The 24,612-nt window shown below is 36.9% G+C and overlaps 1 protein-coding gene across 4 annotated transcripts in view; it reads right to left on the reverse strand.

Annotated features, from left to right (window-relative positions):
* The window catches only part of VAV3 (vav guanine nucleotide exchange factor 3), a 349,285-nt gene that overhangs the window by 53,192 nt on the left and 271,481 nt on the right, over nucleotides 1–24,612 (reverse strand). For all 4 annotated transcript variants that reach the window (XM_040998716.1, XM_040998713.1, XM_040998714.1 and 1 more), the window contains one exon: nucleotides 6,017–6,153. In XM_040998716.1, the coding sequence (XP_040854650.1) occupies nucleotides 6,017–6,153 (137 nt within the window). The remainder of the gene's footprint in view (nucleotides 1–6,016; nucleotides 6,154–24,612) is intronic.

Here is a 24,612-nt window from a genome sequence, read left to right on the forward strand (position 1 = left end):
TTTTTGAGCTGTATTGTTAGATCATTTATTTGGGATATTTCTACTCTCGTGAGCCTGTGATGTTATAAATGTCCCTTTCGATACTGTTTTTGCTACATCTCATGGGATTTGTTATTTTATTTTCATTTCTTCAAAAGTTTTTTCTTATTAATTTATTCAGTGGCACACGGGCCATTCATACTGTAGCATCATTTTCTTCAAGAAGGTTTTATTTTTTTCATTTCTTCAGTGACACACTGGTCATTCAGTAGCATGTTATTTAACTTCATATTGTAAATTCTGTATTTTTCTTCCTGTTGATTTTATTTTATAGTTTTTCATTTAAGAGAATGTATAGTGTGTAATAGAGACTATCATATCCAGATGTGAGGAGACAATGCAGTACACATCTCTACTTCCAAATAAAAGATGAACTCCAAATGAAACTGTTAAATGCATCTTGACAATAGGATGCTGGACTTTCTGCCACTGTCCATACCTACAATGTCAGGACACACTTAAACAGCAGAATGGTGGAGTTGTGATTGTTTATGAAAGACTATACTAGTATAATGCTATATCCCAAATCAATTGGTGTAAGGGATTTGGGGGAAATGAGGGGAAATCATAGAACCTATGGAACTGTATCATAAAAATTTTAAAAACTATGTAAAAACTATATGATGAACACTTTGTTGGAGCTATTGTCACCAGTATTACTATAAGAAAAGAAAAAACATAAGGAAATTGATTGGAACAGGGTAATAATAGGATAGCATCCCCAAGTGAAATGCCACTGAATGGGAGCTGGCAGTGGAGCGAAGTGATGATGCAGACATGGTGAAGTGGCAGAATGGTAGCCTCTGCAGTCGGCGAAGGCAGGGACTGCTGCACAGACCCTCTGGTTAGGGCCTAGTTCAGCAAGGCTATATACTGTAGCATCTGGATTTTGCAGTGGTTGTGGTTGATGTTACAGACAAATCGGAGATGCAATCAGTGAAAGTGTGTCTGAGGATATCCACCAGAAGTCAAACTCAGAAATCATACCGAAGTTGATTAGAGTGGACCTGGAGAAGAAGTATCTTTGATTTAGAGTGTAAAATAAGGAGTTAATAACTGAGAGAAAGATAGACTGCATAATGATTTCAGACTTGCATGTAGACTGCACGGCTCTATCAGCCACCAATAAAGAGACAGTACTTGAACAGTATCATCAACTATTTTGATCTGACATTTGTATAACTTCTTAACCCCCAGAAGCTGAATACACCCTTTCAAATGCACAGTTCATCAAAATAGACCACATTCTAGGCTATAAAATAATTACTAAATTTTAAATTATTTAATTTATACAAACTATATTTTTGCAATAGATAATTAAGCTGGAAATTAGAAAGAGAACTAGATTTGAAGATTCACAAACTTTTTGGAAATTAAGGAATACTTATTAATAAAATCCATAAGAAAGACATAAAAGGGCAATTAGAAAATATTTCAAATTGACTAAAAATGATTTAAAAATCTAAAGTTTTTCACAGGTAATAAAAGAATACTTAGAAATTTAGAAAACTACCTGCCTACACTGGAAAGAGAAAAGTGAGTGTTCAAATAAACAAGCAAACATTCTACATTAAGAAATTATAAGAGGAGCAAGTTGACCCCAAAGGAAGCAAAAGAAACTAATAAAGACTGAATAGAAAGCAATGGTATCAGAAAAGAAAAATAGGAGAAAAATAAAATGAAAAGCCAGTTCTAAGGGAAAATCAAAATCCATAACCATATAATCAGGCTGAAGAAGAAAAATAATCACAAATGAGGGAAACAGCACCCTACCTACAGATATTAAAAGCACAGTGAAGGAATATTGTAAACAACTTCATGCCATTAAATTTGTCAAGTTAGGAAAATTGGACAAATTCCTTTAAAAACTCAAACTATCTGAATAGCTCAAAATTACAGAAATTGAACTTACAGCTTAAGAAGATCTTCCTACTAAGGAAACTTGAGGCCCAGATAGCTTTCCTGGTGAATTCTACAAAGCACTTCAGAAAGAAAGAATGCCATTGCTAGAAAATCACTTACAGAAAATTGAAGAGAGGAAATAGTTTCAATTCATTCTTTGAGCATTAAATGTTACCCAAAACAGATACACACTTCAAGAAAATAAAATATCAAAGGTTAATATATGATTGTCATTGAGGTTTATATAAGGAAAGTAACTTTGGTTTAATACGTGACAAATCAATGTTAATAAGCTGGGGAAAAGAGGAAAATGATATCACCTCATTTGATGCAGGAAGAGAATTTGACAAAATTCAACACCCATTACTGATTAAAAAATTCTCAGTAAAGTAGAATTAGGACATATTCTCAATATGATAAAGTTCATTTATGAGACACTAAAGACAGCACTATACTTACTGGTAGAAAACAATACTTTTCCTCTAAATTCAGGAATAAAGCAAGGATGTATTCTTTCATCACGTGTATTTAACATTTTATTGTATGTTCTACACATTTCCACAAGGCAAGAGAATAAAAATAAAACGCAGAGGGGGCTAGCCTTGTGGCAAATTGGGTTTAAGCTGCCCTTGTAACACCAAGATCCCTTGTCAGAGGGCTGGTTCCAGTCCTAGCTTCTTGGCTTCTAATCCAGCCTTCCACTAATGCTCCTTAGAAGACAGCAGAGGACAACACAAGTACTTGGGGTCCTGCCAACTTTGTGGGTCACCTGCATAGAGCTACTGTCCCTGGCCTTTGGCGCACACTTACTATTGCAGACATCTGGGGAGTGAACCAACAGGTTAAAGATGGCTCTTCACTCTTGCTCTGCCTATCAAATAAACAGTTTCAGAAGGAAAAGGTATACATATTACAGAGGTAGACTAAAACATTTTATTAGCAATTTGATTATCTACTTAACATTCTCCTGGAATCAAGAAGAAAACCTACATGAACCAAGTGATTTTGAAAAGAGTTACAAGAGAAAATTGAAAATGCAACAGTGAATTGCATTTTAGTGCACTATAAGGGAACAATAACTGAAATTTAAAGCTATCATTGATAATGGCATCAAAAGGAAATGTTTAATAATGTATAACAAAAAACAATCAGAATTTTGAAAATCAACAGGCTGCCTAAAAAATTAAAGAAGACCTAAATAGGTAGAAGATCACTCAGTGTTCAGAAGAGTCAAGGTTGTAAATTTTGCTATTATTACTAACATGAATGTAACTGTAATTAAAATACCAATATGATTTTATTAGTGAAATTGAAAAGATGATTCTAAAACTCAGGAAAAGGGTACAGAATAGCCAAATCATATTTGGAAAAAGGAACAAATTTGAAAGACAAACACTACCTAAATTCAAGACTTCTTATTGGTTGTAATAATTAAGTCAGACTCATACTGGAATAAAGATAAGAGATCAAGGGAATAGAACTGTCAAGATGACCTACAATTATAATTTGGCCTATACCCTTTGTCTGTGAAAACAAAGATAAACCAGTTGATTATCCACTCTACAAATGCTGTTTTATGGCTTGGGTATCCATGTGCCGCAAAATATGTACACTACTCATCCAATCTGCAAAAATGCCTCAAAATGATTCATAAATCTAAATGTAAAGTTTAAAATTCTAGAAAGAAAAACAACACAGGACAGTATCCACATAACAGGAAAAGATTTCTTGGATGTGTTATCTATAGTAAGAAAAATTAAAAAAAATAGACTATACCAAAGGAAACTTCTGCTCTATCTCCAACGTTACTAAGAGAATAAAAAGATAAGCTACAGGTTAAGAGAAAACATACGCAACAGAAAATTTTATAAAGTATTTGTATCCAAAGCACATTAACATTTTAAAAGTTCTATATAAAGAAAACAGAACTTAAAATTTTTGAAATTTTAAATGACATACTTGAACAAGCCCTTCAGCACTGAAAGTATATGGATGGTAAACAGGAAAACATGTCCCACATTGCTAGTCATTAGAGAAATGCAAACTCAAATCACACAGTGAAGTGCCACATGAGGAATAGATCACATTAAAAAGATTAATTACATGTAGTGTTGTCAAGGAAATGGGGCACTTAGCATTCTCTTGTGCGGTTGATCGAAATAGAACATTGGCATTGTGACTTTGAAAAAAGTTCTGTAATTCTATACATTTTGATTACAGATCTACCTGTGATCTACCCATTCCTTTCTTGGTATTTCTCACAAAAATAAAAGTATACATTCATGTAAGTTATCTGTGAATATTCATAGAAGCTTTTTTAGATTTGCCTTTATATCTAAAGCATCTAATATTTGAAAGTCCATCCACACTAGATAACAAATCATGCTGTAACCATGAGTTCATACTCAGTAATACAAAAACAATTATTTTTAACAAAGAAATATAGTTGGATTCTGAGAAAATTATGTTGAGTGGCAAAAGGCAGACAAAAAGAATATATACTATGCATTGAGCTACTGTCTGAAGATAGAGCAGTGGTCACCTGAAGGTTGGGAGGAGGAGGATAGAAAGAGATAGTAGCTGCAGCATGACAGATGATTATAAACAGGCACAAAATACAAGAGGTGGTGATAGATAACATTGATTTTCTTGATTGTTACTAATAATTTAGTTTAATTCAACTGTCAAAATAAAACAAAACTGAACACTTTAAATATGTACAGTCTAGCATATCTCTAATGTAAGCTTTTTGTTAAGCAGCATGAATGACCCAAATAGAAGCTGTTTCTGTAGGAGTCTTTGTTATAAGACACAGAAAGACAGAGTGAGCTACTCAAGTTTTGCTTTATGTACAGAAGAGAAAGAGGTTAGGAAGGGTTTGGAGAGATAAGAGGGCCTGACATAGCCAGAGAAAAGTTTGAGCTATACAAAGAGTTTGAGCATAGTCATACACTATAGAAAAGGTAACAATAGACAGGAGGTTGAAAATTTAGAGTTCAAGAGCAGACTGACAATATATGGAGTGGAAAATCCAAGATGAAAGATAAGACTTGCATAAGAGAACCTTATGGCATAAAAAGGCAGGCATGTTTGTGGTTAGACTGAACAATGCAGGAGAAGATAAAGAGGAAGTATAAATGGGAAGGATGAGATACATGAGCAGAATATTTACGAATGGTGCAGTGTTGGAAAAGTCATCAGCTACAAGAAATAAAATGGTGGTTGGAGGTAGGTGCTTGATCTGGGGGCATTCTCATATGCCAAGAGGGCAGACAACAGAATAGTTTTAAATGAATGCAACACATAACAATAGAATTTGATCTCAGTCTTCCCATTTGTTCTCTTTAACTTGAGCAAAATTCCACTCAAGACCTAATCTATGGATCATCAAGGCCTAGGTCTCAAAACAGACTTTTTGCAAATTGTTTAACTTCTGGGGAAAGCATTTTTAACATGCACAAAGAAACAGAAAAACAATTTAATAAACAAGAATGCTCTATTATCCAGCTTTATCAGCTATTAACATGTCCCTATATTTATCCCAGTTAACCAAATACACACATAATGGCTAAGAAAGATTTCACCACCTGTAAATATCTACATGCTCACTTACCTTCCATATTTCTTGCTATTTTGTGAATAATGTCTCAAATACCCCTGAGAACTTCAGGTATTATGGGTAGGAAAAAATCAAATACAATCATAAATGGTCACTAGTGAGCTAATTAGGTAGTTTTCCTGAAGTTAACTGTTAATATATTAAAGCCATGCAAATGAGATCATACCCACAGGTACTAGGCTTGGAAAAATAATGCTTTGGCAAAGCCTGAATTTTTAATAAAAATGTTAATTATGACTCATAGCACTGTTACTATTTTTTTAACACATTAATGTTCACTGCTATTTCGGCATTGGTAAATATAACAAAGGCTAATACATATTTTTTTCTTTCACATCATGCAAAGTCTCTGAAGCTGAAAGTGTTCCATCAGTTTCTAAAAGACAAGAGCTTCATTCTGTAAGCAGTAATAAATCATTCACTAAATCTTTTAAAAAGATTATAATTTGGAAATACCTGCCAAAACAGACTGTGTGCATCTCCTCGGAGAAGTTCAATTGTATCGCCTGCCTGGATGTGTAACGGGGGTCCTTCATGAAGGGCAGGGGGTGGGAGTCCTGTGTAGTTCCTAATGACCTGCATCTTTGGTAAACCTGAAAACAAGCAACACATAGTTCAGCACTGAGAAAGTACTAATACCTGAAGTATAACTGCACCTTAAAAAAGAAAACTATTAACATTCAAAAAATTTAGTACCACCAAGTCCAAGTAAATATTTGAAGGCATTTACTGCAATGCTTTTCAACTTTCTCATTATTTGAGATGGTGATAGAATAAGACACATATTTACACTCTGATTCCTTACATACTTCTCCTCTCCCTTACCATCAATCTCTTTTTCATTGAAAAAATATTTCTTTTGGCGGACGCCTGCTTCATAAAAAAACACATCACGTTGGGTTTAATGGAAAAGAATCAATTTTTTCATCAACTCTATCCTTTCTGCCTATTACTTTTCTCTTGGGCCTTGGCTGATTTCATCACCACGGAAACTCACCCCTTCTGTGTACGGATAACACTACCCAGAATAAGACTCATATCTTAAGCCTATTTTTGTAATTCAAAAGCAAAAAGGTGATGGATGTGCCACTGCAATACTTAAGACATTTATATGGAGAAACTCTTCAGGCTTGAATTTAGGCTTGCAAAACAGAACCAATAAAAGGAGCATGTCTAAACTAATAGCATCAACAATATTTGAGATACAGATCCGTCCTTTCTCTTTGCATTTCTTTGTGCAATGAAGACTTCAGTTCAATATTTCCTTTTTGAGAAGAGCAGCTTCAATCGCATACAGGCCTGACCACACCAATAATGGTCACAAACAGACAGCATCACAGCCACTTTTTAAGGGTGAAGCAGCTCCTTTCCAAGAAACATCTCTCATAAGTACATTTAAGGACTTGAGCCACTGCTTATTATACATCATGGTTTTTATTCTAATGACGGTCCACACTGAAGCTGTCATAGGCTGTAACTGTCATACTAAATAAAGGCTAAATGATTCCCGCTGGGTTCTAAAGCTCCAGGCTCCTGGAGAAAAGACCTCAAAAACTACATGGAACAACTCAGTGAGCAGTTGAAGTTTTCCAAATAAGCAATCATCCCATATGGAAGAAAACAGATGCATGAAGTTTCGGTCAACACTGCTTTATCAATGCAGGCAATCAGAACACAGAAGACTGAAAACACTGTCCTTAAGCCCAATTCAGCTGCTGCGTCTGCCCAGGCACGTTACAAGTTGCTCCATCTTCCCCTTACACCCCTAGAACTCTGGCTTTACTCCTACATCTTTCACAGACTCTTTCCCCACCAGATGTTGTAAGATGGTGCCCCAACAAAAACTGCAGACCTTATTTTCTTTTTCCAAGAGCAACACTCAGCATGAGAACTCTTCTGGGTGAAGTGTTTATAAGACTCGTTCGCAACACACTGCAGGTGCCCTAAGCATGTCAAGCGTTCATTGCATACATTTGATTGTGTTATCATTGCTAACTTAAAACAACATGTAATAGTTCCAAAACAGGACAAATGAAGCAATGTTCAAACTCAAGGGAATTTGGAAAAAGGACTCTGGCTTACAAGACAGTTCTTGCACAATTAGGAATGAGAATTATAGTTAGTTTCTGTTTTATTGAGCATTTTGAGGGCCAGAAAGGTATTTCATTTGGTAGACTCTCGGGGTTACTCTTTTTCATGCCAATTTTTAAATAGAGGCTGAAGATCGCACAATTTCAAAGCTGAAATGGCTCAGGTGGCAGCACATATTGAGGCCAGTGAAAAGCTCTGGCCTTCTCTGCAGCTGTCTGTTGCCAAGATCCATGAAGAGAATCCAAACACCACCAACTGACAAATGATGGATACAGTAGCTCCATTTCACATACACAAATCAGGCATTCTTGAGAAGTGATTTAAAATTCACAGAATATTTTAGGAAACAAAGGTAATTATGATGACATTTCAACACTCACAAACATACAAATTCAAACACCAAAAGAAAAAAAAAGCAAAAGAAGCATTTAGCCTAGCAGTTAAAATGCCCATGTGCTGTATTACAGTACTTACATTCAAACTCCAGCTCTAGCTCCTAAGTACAGATTCCTGCTAATATGGACACTGGGAGTTGAGGGTGATGCTCCAAGGCAATTGGGAGAGCTATTCAGCTACTGGATTCAAGGATCTCCTTAGCCCAGTCCTGATCACTAGGAGGATATATGGAGTAAGCCAATGGATGGAAGTATGTATGCACTCATTCTCTCCCTCTCCCTCTTTTGTTTTTTTTTAACAAAAATTTAAGCATGCTGTTTAACACACTGTTCAGGAAACTGGGTTGTAATATCACAGTGTTTAGATCTGAGTCTGGCTTTGCTTCTGACTCCAGCTTCCTGCTTATGCCTACCCTGGGAGGCAGCAGGAATTCCTCAAGTACTTGAGTTAAAGGCATAAACATGGGAGATGGAATCTGAGGCTCCTGACTTTGGCCTACAGGTTGTTGGAGGCATCTGGAGCAGTGAATAAGGAGATATAAGCTCTCTCTGTGCCTCTGTATCTGCCTTTCAGAGAAAAAAAATGAAAAAGTTTATTACACACACATACACCACACAGAGGTTAAACAAAAGTGGTAAGACATGAAATATGGAGCTGAAGCATGGAGCTGCCTCGTGGATTTTCTTAAAAGATCAATAAATCTATTTTTATTGGCAAGGTATACTTACAGAGAAAAGGAGAGAGAGAGAGAGAGAGAGATATGTTCAGTCTGCTGGATCACTCCCCAAATGGCTGCAATGGCTGGAGAAGCAGCCATCTGAAGCCAGGAGCTTCTGGGTTGAATCATACTCCACTGTTATCCCAGGCTGTAAGCAAGGATCTGGACTTGAATTGGAGCAGCTGGGACACAAATTGGTGCCCATAAGGAATGCCAGCGTCAGAGGTGGAGGATTAGCATGCGACATAAATATACCAGCCCCTATGTCTATCTTAAATGGAACAAAATGACCGTAACACATGGCCTAGTAAAATCCTTACATTTAAAATGGACAAAGGCACAGGGACTAACACACAGTAATCAAGAAATGGGACTTACATGTGCTAAAAATCATGCACTATAATTTGCTTTTATAGTTACACTTATTCCTAATTTTTAAAATATATTATCTTTCTGGCTATTATTTCTTCTGGGTTAATCCACGCTACGTTTGGAAAATGAACTAGTAGCACAGTAACAAAGGTATGTTACTGACCTTATACCTAAAATGCAAAATGTATAATCCTAGCCAAGATAAAGTTAAATCTAGGTAATATGCAAAAGACACTGTCACTAACCTCAGTTTGGACATAAAGGAAGCGCAATGTTTGACTTAAATGCTTGTTTTGTAAAATGAGGCACAATGTTATGTCGTTGGTTATTTGTTAGGACAATTTTTGGCTCCTCATTCCTAATCAGTTAGCATTTCAACCTTTCACAATGATCATAATCTGCTGCCTGCGTTGCAGTGCTACAGAGATCAAAGTATCAAAGGAATAAGACAAGGCACAGTGACATGATGAATTCTGACATGTTCTCCTTGCTTCTGACACTAGCATACAGTAGATGTTGAACAATACACGGGAGGAGCTTTCCAAAAGATCCCCTTATGGTACTTCCTTTTGTGAGCTAAAGCCACAGTAATAATGCTTGACCATAATCACATTAACCGATAAATGAAAAATGCAGTTAAAATATGAAAAAGAGGGAATGAGTTAAATTTCACATCGGAGAGTGCTCAACCATCAATACTTAACACAATCTACTGTCACAGCAGGCATCACACTCCATAAATGAGATCAAAAATAGAGTAAATTAGGTTTACAGATGTTCACATTTCAAAGAGCCATTTATTGTTGCTTTAGTATAGGCCTTCCTCTCCCCTTAGAAAATACGCCCAGCAAGTTTTAACCTTTGGCAATGTGCAGGACAGAACATCACTCCACATCCCCATGACAACTCAGTTATTGTTGCATGCAGTTGATTAACAAGGTCTTTCTGAAACTTATTCAAAAATCTCTCTGTGTAACATCTCTCCATTGACCTGCCTCCTTCCATCTGGAGTTGTGCTGAGGAAAGCACATCTCCTTTTTATAGATCACCCTTTCAAAACTTGCTCAGGCTTAACATCCCTGGTCCCTAAAAAAAACAATATTCTATTTTCCCTTGTGTATCCACACTTTAAGGCTTCTGACATGGAAAAAAGCACAAATTACAAAAGTAGCTCTCTTTACTGATGCTGCTTAACTGGGGGGGGGGGAAATCCCCCAAATCATCCCTGAGGTGGTGCATTTGGCATAGTGGTAAAGACACCGCTTACAACATCTGCATCCCGTCTCCAACTGCCCATGTCTGAAACTCCCCTCCACGGCTTCCCGCTCTCAAAGTCGATGACAGCAAGGAGGCTGGCGCCTGTCATCCATGTTAGGAGAACTGGATGGAGTGGAGTGCTAGGCTGCTGCCTTCAGCCTAGTCCTGCCTCCATTGTTGTGGGCATTTGGGAGTGGGTCAATGCATAGAAGATCTCTTCCTGTCAAATGAATTTATTCTTTTTAAAGTTATCCTTAAAAATATATCAAAATATATCATTTCATCACATCACAAACTGCTTCTTTGTCTTTGGGAAAACACATGCCCAGTACTTGTTTAGATCCTTTTTGCCCCAGATTCACATTTACCATGGATACAGGTACAGTTAGAGTGGGACTCCCTAAAATCTAAATGTTTATTCTATAAATGCAAAATAATATGTACTTCCAACACTCATATTTGATAAGTCTTTAAGTCCCCCCAATTTTTGATGAATTATGTAAGGGAATATAAGTCACATGACTGAGACAAAACTCAATCTCCTAACTATTTTTAGCTTGCTTTTCCCCCTACGATACAGGTGTGTTGTCTGGCTAACTACAATCTTAATAGAAACAGGGCTTCAAAATGTTCAGGACTTTTGATTTTGAAATCCCCTCATAGAACTTATGGGAAGTTTTGGCCTTTAACATTTATTCAAGCTTGCCTTGTGCAAGTCATTCTTTTGCATAAACAATCAACACAGAACAGAACTGGTAATATTAAAAGGATGGTTTGCTCCAGTATCAGACATGGAGGCCTGAACACTTAAAACTCAAGTCATGTGAAAGTATGTAGAAGCCTATGATTTCCCAAACTATAATGTTTATGAAACAAACATTTTCCTTAAAACCTGAACACAGTTCCATTAAGTGTGATACACATTTCAACAACTACAACCAAAGTGATTGTTAAGGGCAGTAATTCAAAGCAGAACCTCATTAGAAAATTTGTGAACTATTTCACTGATAATTTTCACATACACCTCAAAGTTCAATGAATTTAACCAGCTAACTGCACTAGCATCAGCCATTGTGTCTTCTAAGCAGGGCAGAAAGAGTGATTGCCATAATATAGATCCATATCTATTCCCGATGCTGACATCACTGGCCTAATGCAATGGCCATCCCTGGGGCAATAACTGAGAGGAGAGTGCTGCCTGGGAGATGAATGGCCTGTCAGTAATATGCTGGCCTTTCACCTAGGGGCCTCATTTAAAACCTAAACACAGCCACAGGAAAAAATAATTAGTTTTACAAGATGTCAGAGCATCTGATTGGTTGATCCTGGGAAACTGATCATGAGAATAACAAATTCATTCATTCATTCATCAGATGTGTCTGGAGCACTCAACTGCAGGGCTTGGCAGTTTCAGAACAGAGCAAGGGCAAGCTTCCTGTCCTCAAATAGCCAAGATTCCACTAAACAGAAAGACAGGGGAACTCAAAGGTAACACAACTGGGCATATAATGCCACCCAACGGAAATTTGTAAAAAAAAAATTCATAACCATAAAAATATTAGCACATTTTAATATCTTTAGTAGGACCCTGGAATATTTAATCTTGTCTGTATCTCTCCTAAGTGAGCTTTCCAAACTAGCAAGGTATAGGAATCACAATCTCATGAATCTGTAAATTTGTACAATTTTTGTAAAATTTTGCAATATTGTACAAAATTTTAAAATTTGTAAAGCACAATGACCCAAACAGCTTGAGAAAATTATAGTGAAAAGATGACTGTAATCTTATCAATACTCTAGTCTTAGAGTTTGAAATCCATTATTGCTGCTTGAGAATATTTTTTCATTTTTAAAATTGATACATAAAATTATACATGTTTATGGGATACCAGGCAATATTTTTATGCAGGTATACATCCTGTAATGCTCAAGTTAGGGTAATCATATCTTATAACCTGAAATATTTATTGTTTATTTATGGTAAAAACATTCAAAAGCTCTTCCAGATTTTTAAAAATACACAAATCATATTATCAATAACTCATCCCCCAACCTATCTATATGGTAGTCTTAAGATAAACACCTGGGGCCCGGCGCTTTGTCCCAGTGGCTAAAGTCTTCACTTTGCCTATGCCAGGATCCCATATGGGAGCTGGTTATAATCCCCTCAGTCCCACTACCCATCCAGCTCCCTGCTTTTGGCCTGGGAAAGCAGTCAAGGACAGCCCAAAGCCTTGGGCCCTGGACCCAAGTGGGAGACCCTGAAGCAGCTCTGGGCTCCAGATTGACTCAGCTCTTAGCCGTTGCAGCCACTTGGGGAGTGAACCATTGGGCGGAAGATCTTTCTGTCTCTCCTCCTCTCTGTATATCTGACTTGACAATAAAAAATCTTTTTGACAAGAAAGATAAACACATGGCCCTTCTAGCTAGATTGCCATTCCAAGTGTCAGGTCCTGGCAACCCTACTGAGCGCTCTGTGATGCTGGATGGGGGCTTTCCCTTCTCACCGCCTCTGGCAAGGCCCTTTCCAAGAAAGTACTGCTCCTGCCTTCACAGAAGAACAGTAGCTGCTGAAAGGAAACCATCTGCTTCAGCACTAGCAGACAGTTTGGCAGAAATAAACTAAAGAACTAATTGTTCACACAAAGAATACTCCCCACCAATGATTTTAAAAATCTTTATTCAGAGAAGCTACTTTACTTGTATAAACAATGATGAGTCAAGTGAAGGACACTGTCATTGCTCATATAAAAACAAAGATCAGGCATAGAAGCTGTTCTCCCACTTTATAAACAGTGACGAGTCTCCTTGGCACTGCCTATTGGAGTATTAGTGAATCATGAATCAAGGGTGAAAATAATGTCTTTCAGAAGTCTCTTCCTTTATTAAAAAGATGTTATAGATTGTCAAATATAACAGAACTATACAGGATCATGTGCTACTCTAAATTCATGCAAATTTAGCATTCTGTTTTATCACAGATGTGCACTTTAGCAGAAAAAATAAGTTTTCCTAAAATCCTTAAATAACATCAAAGTTCTGGGAGATCATTTGATGTGTTTGGCAAACCCTGAAGGATCATTCTTTAAGGGTATGACTAGTCGAGTTTGGGAGCACAGCCCTGGGCTATGTCCCCTTACATTCTCAGAAGACAAAGAAGAAAAATCACAATTTCAAAGTAAGGGTTTTATCATCTATGGTAAATTGCAGAGTTGAGAACCAAATAGTAGAGAAACCACTTTTATTCAAACAGCCAGCTAGATTCAGGCATAGAACTAGATTATAATTTACTAACTGCAAGTTCAGCCCTCCCCACTGCATACTAGTCATTTTCTGCTACTGTAAGAGGGATGCGCCTTCCTGATAGTTACCCATTACTTTCAGGTGACTTAATTCCCTGCCAGGCATAGAATGTCACCTCAGGAAGCAAGGAAGCAAGACACAGAACTCTTGTTTAAGAAGTCAAAGATTGAGAGATCCTGCAAATTAGCTTCAATTCTAGGAGAAAGTAACTCCCACTGGTGTACTGTAAAAGCAATGTTTTTTTTAAAAAAAAAAACTGTATAAACTTTAAAAAACAACAACAAAAAATACTAATCCCTCTGCTGGACCATCTGTAGAATTCTCACTGCCTTACATGTTCACACTTGGCTCTGTTGATCTATGGGCAAGTGGCCACATGTTGTTCTTTCTACTTCAAGAGATAGTCAAACCACATCATTCTTCCAACCACATACAAGTATTTCAGAGGTAGTGATTAGCCAAAGACTACAATAAATGCACTGGACATGTGAGACAGCAATGGCTGAGAAGAAAGCCCATCCAAAGGATCTGCTTTCATTAGAGGATTTAATCAAATTTTCTCTTATCAAACATGAAAGCTGGAGGTAGATTTGTAAGTCATCAGATAACAAGGATTTCTCATTTCGGAGAAAGATGGCCCAAGATACAGCCAATGTTTTAGTACAGTGGGTAAAGCCACCACCTACAATATCAGTACTCCTATGGTCACAGGTGCACTTGATGGTTGCTCCACTTCTGGTCCAGCTCTCTGCTAATGGCCTGGGAATAGCAGCAGCAGATGACCTAAGTGTTGGGCCCCAGCTATTCAAACAGCAAGTGCAGATGAAGATCCTGTCTCCTAGCTTTAACATGGCTCAAGCCTGGCCATTCCTACCACTTAAGAAACATACCAGCAGACAGATTTCTTTCCCTCTGTCTCTTTTTCTCACTCTTTCACTTTCTTACTCTGTGTGTGTGTGTGTTAATCTTGGCTTTCAGATAAACAAAATCTTTAAAGATGTCTAGGATAAATCATTTCCAAACCTACTGGTGTAGAAATGTCCCTTAAAGTCTGCTGTGGACTGTTTCTTTCATGGAAAGCACTGAGCTCTAGCCTGACTATGGAGATGGTTTCCTTGGCTATTTTCTGACCCTTTTATCATAACCTTCATCCGTCTAACATAACTGAGCAGGTTTATTTCCTACAACCAACATGAACTTTTAACAATTCAGTCACACAGAGAAAAAGTAAACAGGATCAAAGAACTTTGCACAACCCAGTTTTCTTTGTTCTCCTATCCAAGTACTACTAACCAGACCTGACCCTATTTAGCTTCCAACATCAGACGAGACTGGGCGCATTCAGGGTGTATAGCCTGGTATAGCTATAGACTTGTTCTTTGTCCTCCAAGTTCATTAATTTATTACAAAAATGTTTGCAGATCATTGAAGTGAAGGAACTGGCTGAGGTGTTGGGATTCCAGCTGTGAAAACAGTGAACATGCACTTCCCTCATATATCTTATATTTCAAGGGGAGGAATAAAGCAAAAAAATGCTAGCAGATGTCTATATGTATATATAGACATACTTAGGAAAGGATCTTCATTAGAGAGTAATTTTTTAAGAGAAGGTGGTAATCAGATGTAAAATCTAAGACAGTTTAGGTGGAACATGCTGAATGGGCAAGTTGCTTCAAGAACTGAAGACTGAGACTAGAGTTAACACGAAGCACATGTGGGACATAAAAAAGCAGTGAGGCATGGGGATGGAGATCATGTGGCATACATGAAAGCAATGTAGAAACTTTAAGACTGAGAAGAAATCCTGAGGACCTGTCTCATCATTCCTTTTTTACACAATTCTGCTCAAGTAATTGAAATTTACTGTACAGGTCAAGTCCTCATTAACATGGTATATCTTTTTTCTGGCATAGACTTGCATTTGTCTATATCTCACCCCATACCCAAGGTGAAAAATAGTTTTACCTACTCCTCTCAGCTGAGTACTCAGTAGTCAGTTCTTCGTCTCAGTACTGAATTCTATGCCTTCCTCATGCTCCTACACTGTTATCTGTCTCAACTTTCCCTTACTTATCCATACTTCATAAATTTATGAGATAAATGTTTATTATCTAAATGACCAAGCTTAACTTGTAGTAATAAAACAAGTGAAGACATTTAGCCTAGCAGTTAAGATGCCCATTTGCATGCCCACATTCCTCTTCCAGCTCCTGACTTTGGCTCTGTGCTAATAAACACCCTGAGAAGCAGTGGTGATGGTTCAAGCACTTGGGTTTCTGGTACCCATGCAGGAGACCTGAACTGAGTTCCCAGCTGTAGTCTTCACGTTTAGTCTCACCAGCAACTGCTAGTACATAGGAAGTGAATCTGCTTCTTAAACGAAGAAGTAAACTTATTATATCACAATATCTAGCCCTCAAATTCACAAAATTTCAAAGTCTTCAAAATAAAAATACTCAATTTTATTGTTGGTTGCTCTTCCCTATTTTTCCTTTGACCTCCCTCCTTCCTTCCTGTGATACACCTGCTTGCATGGCAAGGGGCATATTCAGACACATTGCCCAAAGATTCAGATATGTGCAGACATGATTTATTGATTTATAAGCTAAAATGGAGAGCATGCAAAATTGGTATTCCTGATCCGCAAAGCATCAGGGAAAGCCAAAGCCTCCAGACCATCACATTTGGATGTGACCCAGGGGTCAGAGATTGCCAACACAGCTAACTAAAAATGCACATGTATTGAACAGTATCTTTAACCTTCTTATAGACATTCTTCTGTAATGCACTTTTGAAACATGAAGCAGAATCAGAGGTCTCTAGTTTATAAAAGTATCCCACATCGACAATTTTAACTTGGAAGAACTTCCAACCTGACCAGTTCTTGCAAACTTCCATGAGTTCCTTACAAAACTTTGGATCTGTTGCCATTGCAAAGCCTCAAATGTAAGGTTTGGATTCCATCTATTTACCTAGAGCGTTTGTTCTTCCTCCTTCACCCTTTTCTGAAGTGAATAAAGGAATTCAAGACACACAGCTTCAAACATGAGCAGAGCACATAAAAGTCTCATTTAAAATCAAGTGTATAACCATCACTCAAAAGCAGCAATGTTTTATACTGAGAAGGTAGATACATGTACATATTTTAATGTGGTAAAATTTTTGCTTAAATTCATCATAACAAGAGCCAAAAATTGACAGCCAACGAATCATCTTAAGAATATGTAAACTGAAAAGGCTGTTCCCTTCTCAGGGCCACTCCTTCCTAAACTGCCCATAATTCCAAGAGGCTAGGATGTCAGAAGCCATACTGAGTTATGTATTGTTTCAAATTAATGCTTTATGGTAATAAAGACTGTGTCCCTGCGTACTATAGGAACTGGACAGGAGATGGTTCTTCAGAGAATGTAGTCAAACACTGCCATCCATACATGAAGCATATCTGGCTTCATAAAACTTGCTTAAAAAACTATCTCCTTTCCCCAGCATCTCTGCTATTCAATGACGGAATCCTGCCATGGTGAGGAGAAAAAAAATTACAACAGATTCAACATATTTATTTCATATATAATACTTCATGAATAATTACCTTTTCCAGGGGAAGCTGAGAAAGAATCAGAATTAAATTTTTTGGTGTGAATGATAGTTTTGTAGGCAACAAAAAAGTGTTAAGACTACTATAGAAAATTCACAGAATTAGTTCCAAAATCTTTGTAGTCCTGCGATTATCACATCAGGAATAACTATTTTGTCTCCCCCTTATAAAATAGGACAGTAAAAAGATAAATTAATAGCATATAAATTTATATCATCTATACTTCTCCAATTTAATATTTCAATGTAGGTGGAATATGGACTTTGGGAATAGTGTTGGAATTTCTATGTCCTTCAAAATTCCAGTCTTTCCCTACACTCCATACCAGTTTACAAACTGCAGCTTCAGTCCCTTTTCTGCTAGTCTGATTCCCAAAACATTTCATTTTCCATCTTTTTTTCCTATGCAAAGAGCTTCCTTCACTAAACACAAATATGAAAATTATGTTATGGTTTCAATTTGTTCAAATGCAACATAACAATAAGCTATTTAAATGGCTAGGCATACAGTTCGAGTTCTTTATTATCATCTGAAAGAATAATAATGAAATGCTAGCTACATTCTAAGTGCATAATAAAATTCTAAAAGTAATAATTATTAAGATGCAAACTCTAGGCTACAAAGAAAAACATAAATGTTAGTAAGAAACTTTGCCAAGTAATTATGAATCATCTGGAAGACAGACACATTAGTAAAATCAGAGTTATGCTTAGAAAAGACAGTGAATTAGAATTTTAAGTTCTGCCTCATTTCTCAATTAAACACCAGTGACACTTAGCACCAAGTTCACATGCAATTATAACTTATAAAAAAAGCCTGACCAGAACAAATAATAATCCTAAACCGCTACATAACTTTGCAACCAAACTACTTAATTCTCAGTGATGTTTTACTTGCCATGAAAAAGTGCTGATCCTAACAATCTATTCCTGAGTTCTTAGAATCCTGTCATTTCACTTGCTTGTTTCTTACACCTTGGTAAATAAAAACTCTTACAGACAATGTCTCTCTTTGTCAATATCCTACTGCTCATCTGATAAAAGTATGCTATTTATATTGGGTTGACCAACAGGAATTGATACTGTAGACAGGTTTTCAACTATCAAAAAGGCAACTTTGTCTAGTATAAGCAATGCCAAAATCACCTTTGTAAGGTACACATATCACATAGCTAACATGAATGATATCACAGGAGAAAGACCTAAATAAATTCAAGTATGACAAAAAGCAGCATGCTTTCATGCAGAAAAGAATACTTTATGCAAATCTATTCTCAGGTATTTGCTCTGTGGACCAAAGCTAATTAGCACTGTCCAATAAATTCAATAAATATTGGTTCCTCCTTTCCAACCACCTTGGGGCTCACAACTTTCTGAAATTGTAGTTATGGTTTTTCTAGATTTCATAAGAATATTGCATTCTGCCCTTTCTTTAAAGCTGGAACATATAACTTATTATGGTAGAAGAAATATATTCTTCCCTGTAAACATTTTTTACCTCTTTATGATGAAAAATACTTTTAGCAGGAGGCAGTTAGCCTACCAGTTGGATGACCTGCACCCTAAACTGGAGTATCTGGGTTTGAACCTGGCTCTAGTTCCTGTCAGTGCTGACTGGGAGACAGCTGTGATGCTGCAGGGGACTGGGTTCTTGCTGCACATGTCAGTGCTCTGGCTGGAGATTTTACCTCCTGGATGGGTTCCCAGGTCAGCCCTGGTTGTTGGAGGCATCTGGATAGTGAATTAATGGATGGAAGCTCCTTCCCTTTCTTAGGTCTCACCTTTTCCCACCTCTCAAAATATTTAAAAAATAACTTCAATTCATTGCAAAATTTTAAAAAATCTTTATGAAAAAGACTAATTCATTCATCATTTTTCCACTAGCTGCTAATGTATGCTAGGCACATGGTAAAAACCTGATGACACTGAATTATTTTTAGCAGATATTTTTACTTTAGAAGAGCAATGTATTAATTTTAAAACATACATGATAAACATCAAGTCGATATCTGTCCTATTATCTTCAAGGACTTAAGAATTTATGGTATACATTGTTAAAATTCCCTTTGTAATAACCACCACAAAATAAAAATTATAGCATCAATTTACAAACTTGTTTTTAACGTCAAGTTAAATTAAATATCCAAGGTGACTAAACACAAAATTCACAAAATAAGAAATTCCAGTGTCTGAGCAATAGAAGAACACTTTTTCTCAGATTCAAAAAAAAAGGTCGATGGAATATTTTATTCAAGATGAATACACAGGCTACTCCTAGAGTGCACCAAATAGATCAAACTCTCCACTAACTTCCAAATTACTTGTTTTCTTCTATCTCCTGAATAGAATGATCCTTATAAAGTATGTATCTGTTTCTGTCCAAACATCTCCCCGACTAAAGGCAACAGTTCTCAACACCATTGAGACACTGTGTTTGTAAGACTTTTTTTTTTTTTTACAAGTTATTCGCACTTTCCCTTAATACAGTTTGAGTCCACAGTGCTGCAAATACAATCATCTGCAAGTCTGGCTCGCGACTGCTTCTTCATTAACTCACAAAACATGCTGGGTGTGGAAGACGCAACGATGAGAAAAAGGGCTCCCTTCCTCTAAGCATTATGATCAGCAGAGGATGGACAGGAGTCAGAACCACCTCTCAACCAACATGAGGACACTGGTATTAAGACAGACCAGCTGCTTAAGGAGGCACTCTGCAAAGCTGATGGTAAGTGGGAACTAGCACAAACTTGGCACGCACTAGACTTGTTGGAGGTAGGCAAAGATCTTTACGAGCAAATGCCTATCTTGAGGGGGACTCTGCAATCCTGGGTGTGTGTGCAAAGTCAGACCTGGATAGAAAAATAATTCAAATGTTGGGTGACAGCAACTAAACTGAACAGGCCAAGCAGGAACTGCAAGAGGAGGCTAATTAAAAAAAAGGGGGGGGGCGCAGCAGAGGGCCAACCAACAGGTGGTTTCTAAGAGGCAGTAGGAAAACCAAATACTTAAACATGTTAGAAATGGAGTAACTTGTTAACAATAAACCCCTGTACATCACTGAAATGGAACAGGATCAAGGGATCACAGGAGGTAAAAATATCTGTCAGATGAAGTGAGGAAAGTGGCCTGTGATGTGTAATCACCCATATTAAAGGCAATGGGTACCTTCTGTATGTGCAAGGAATTATAGAGTCAACATGAGAGATCAAGGAAACATAATGGTAAAGAATATCAACTTGTAGGAAATAGCCAAAGGAAGAATCTCAAACACTTCATACTCAAGTGGGGAAAATATGGTCACTAATACATATATTTTTGTGAAATCATTAAGTATCCTAAGGATACGCTTGCTAGATGGTTTATATCAGTGGATGCTGACCTTTCAAAAGGTCTGCTTTTCTATAATAAACTATGTATATTTACCTAGACTACATGATCCCATTTAAAATACTGCAAGAAAAAGCACACACATATTTAACTGTTACATCAAGCAATCCCCCAATGTGTTGTTTCTTTGCTTTGTTGATCATCTCCTTTGCTGAACAGAACCATCTTTGATGCAATCCCTTTTGTTCACTCTGGCTTTAACTGCTTGTACTTTAGGTGACTTTTTAAAAAAAGATTTATTTTTATTTTTATTGGAAAGGTGGATATACAGAGAGGAGGAGAGACAAAGAGGAAGATCTTCTGTCCGATGGTTCGCTCCCCAAGTGGCCACAATGGCCAGAGCTGTGCCAATATGAAGGCAGGAGCCAGGAGCTCTTCCGGTTCTCCCAAACAGGTTCAGGGTCCCAAGGCTTTAGGCCATCCTCAACTGCTTTTACAGGCCACAGGCAGGAAGCTGGATGGGAAATGGGGCCACCGGGATTAGAACCCGCACCCATATGGGATCCCTGCATATGTCAGGAGAGGACTTTAACCACTATGCTATTATGCTGGGTCCATAGGTGACTTTTGTAAGTCTTTACCAATGCCTATATCATGCAGAATGCTTCCTATGTTTTCCTGTAATAGTCTGATGGTTTCTGGGTATAGATTTAGGTACTTGAGCCACTTAGATTTGATTTTTGCATAAGGTAACAGGTGGGAGTCTTGTTTCTTTACTTCTGCAGACTGATAACCACTGTCCTTACAGTATTTGTTGAAGAGACAAGACTTTTTCCCTGGGTTATTTTCAAATTTCTTGTCGAAGATTTGTTGACTGTACATGCATGGGTTCACTTCTGGGGTTTCTATTCTGCTCCATTTATCTTTGTTTCTGTGCCAGTATCAGACCATTTTGATGCCCACTGCCCTGCAGTATGTCTTGAGGTCTGGAATTATGATTTCTCCAACTTCATTTTTAATGTTCAAGATACCTTTGGCTATTCATAGTCTCTTGTGCTACAAATGAACTTTTCCATTTCTGAGAAGAATGTTGTTAGGATTTTAATCAGCATTGTACTGAATCTGTGTATCACTTTTGGTAATACAGACATTTTGATAATGTTGATTCCACTGGTCCAGGAACATGGTAATTTTCTCCATCTTTTAATATCTTCTATTTCCTTTTTTGATGTTTTATAATTTTTATCAGAGGGTTTCCACACCTTTGGTTACATTTATTTTAAAATATTTTAAGGTTCTTCCCCGCTATTTTAAAATTATTTCATTTAAAAGTTATTTTTATACTACATAACAGATAGGGGATTCATATCCAGGATTTGCAGAGAGCTTCTGAAACTCAGTAACAACAAAACAAACAAACTGCTAAGAAGTGGGCCAAGGAAATGAGCATGCATTTTTCAAAAGAACATGCAAATAGCTAGTGAATATATGAAAAAAAATGTTCATGCTCTCTAGTCTTGAGGAAAATGCAAATAAAAATTACATTGATGTTCCACTAACTCCAGTGAGAGTGGCCTAATACATAAACCTGCGAACAACACCTGCTGGCATGACTGTGGGGAGAAAGGTGCTCCATGTCATTGTTGGTGGAGCATAGGCTAGTGAAGCTACGGTGGAAGTCAATATGGAGAGTGCTAAGACAACTAAAAATTCATCAAGTGTGTGACCCTGCTATCGCACTCCTGAGAATATATCCACAGGAAGTGGAATCTGCATATGAAAAAGTGACCTGCAATCCTATGTTTATATCAGCACAATCTACACTAGGGAATAAGTGGAAACAACCCAGATGCTTGTAGATAGTCATGAATAAACAAACTGTAGTACATCCGCTAGATGGGATAATACTCAGCCATCGGAAAGAATTCTGCCATTTGCAACAAAATGGTCCCATCTTATGCTGAGTGAAATTAGCCAATCCCAAGAAGACAAATATCATATGTTCTCTCTGATTTAAGGCAACGTGCATGCAAAATACAGAATATATAGGTAAACATGTATATAAATATATGCTCATAGATGAACTGCATAATGCAGATTAACAATATTGAGACGTGAAGATACGTGGCAGTATGTATCTCTACTCCCGAATTGAAAGAGGACCCACAATGAAACTGTTAAATATACCTTGACAATATGATACTAGATTTTCCACCATTGTTAATATCTATCATAAAGTTAAACAGAATAATGTTGGACTTGAGACTGTTACAGAAGGACAATACTATTATAACAATATAGGGGGAAAGGGTGAAGGGGAGAATGGAGAGGGAGAAAGAGGAGGGAGTATACCTATCAAATCATATCATGTAAATAATGACAAATACAAAAGAAATCAAGCAATCTCAAAAAGTTTCACCTTCACTTACTAAAAAGCTACTAACTAAAATTGTACTATATTATATAGGAAACGTGAAACAACAAAACAGGTAACACCGGAACAAGTCATTCATATATCTAGAAGGAACAAAAAATTATATGTAAGCAGCAAAAACAGAGCTTTCATAAGTTAATACATTAAACCATCATTACCTTAGTAAGCACAGAAGGATAATTTAATGAAGATATGAAAAGCATATCATAAAAAAGGACTACACTTAGTATATTTAACTGCTTCACAGTCTTCCTTTTATTCAGGAGTAGTGATGCCCAATGCAACATATTTTTACTTCCAGGTATTGCTAGTCTCCATTATACCACTATAATACTATTGGTAAAAATGATGGGAGGGAAAGAGTGAAGAAAAAAGAGAGAAAGGAAGGGAACCCCTATATCTACAAAAACTATTATCATGGAAAATAAAAACAAAAATTTTTAAAAAGAAAATGTGGTAGTTCTTTATGCTTAAAGGCAAGTACACAAGACATTATATCCATTTTTGTAAATGTGAAGTGTTTTATAGCTGTATCTTAAATTTTATTAGAGGCGATTTAATAAAATACTACCTTGGAAAGTTTTAAATTAAACAAGTTGTTTTGACTATTCATCAAGAATGCCATAGGAATCACAAAGTATAAATAATATTTACAGTGAATAAAATTAGCAAACAATTGCTACACACTGGCATACTGTTGTTGCTACTTTATTTAAATCTTCACCATTTGATTTTGTCTATTAGATGAGAGAGATGCAATAAATGACAAAATAAGATATTGAACTGTTCACGGATATGCAGAAATGTCCATGGTATAGACAGATTTTCTGCCAGCAGCTTGTGCTGGGCACCAACCTTTTCCTTTCTGCATCTCTGACGACCTGTGAGTCTTCAATAATACTCTCAGCAAGGATCCCCAGAGAGTGGGAAATGAGTAAACATTGCTCCTGCATGCAAGCCTAACCTTTGACACATATTCTAGGCAAGACAGTCACTTCTATTGCTTGGGTAATTAAAATAAGACTTCAGCTTATGAAACAAAACAATCTAACAAAGGTTAGGTCAATACAGTATCAAGGTGACATTTATGAGCAAATTCCACATCTATAAAGTCATGGCCTAAAAATAAGACTCCTAGTATTTTTCAGCAGAATTTCAAATTTCATAACCTGTGTTCTCTTTCCTTTTTTTTTTTTTTTGGCTACCTCAGGTAATAATAAGTGCTATAGATGATGACAGCCAAGACAGAATTGTTAAACACAGGGACTTAATCCTTCTTGACATTTGGTCCCAAGAGTTTCCTCTGGGTATATATTCTCTTAGACACAATAGTGGTTCATGTAACCTTGAACATATTGTTTCTAAGCTACCATGGCATTGCTTATGCAGGTCAACAGAAGTTCCAAACAGCTCCAAGAGGCAGAGCAAATCATATGATTCAATGCAAAACATCTCTGGAAACCACAGAGCACATGTCATGATGAAAGTTCTGCTAACTGGACACATGAAACAGAGCTGAAAATTGAAACAGCATTGTCATACTAGTTTTTCACTAATGTT

The sequence above is a fragment of the Ochotona curzoniae genome, unplaced genomic scaffold (assembly GCF_017591425.1).
Source record: "Ochotona curzoniae isolate NIBS_2020 unplaced genomic scaffold, NIBS_Ocur_1.0 scaffold_1037, whole genome shotgun sequence".
NCBI lineage: Eukaryota > Metazoa > Chordata > Mammalia > Lagomorpha > Ochotonidae > Ochotona > Ochotona curzoniae.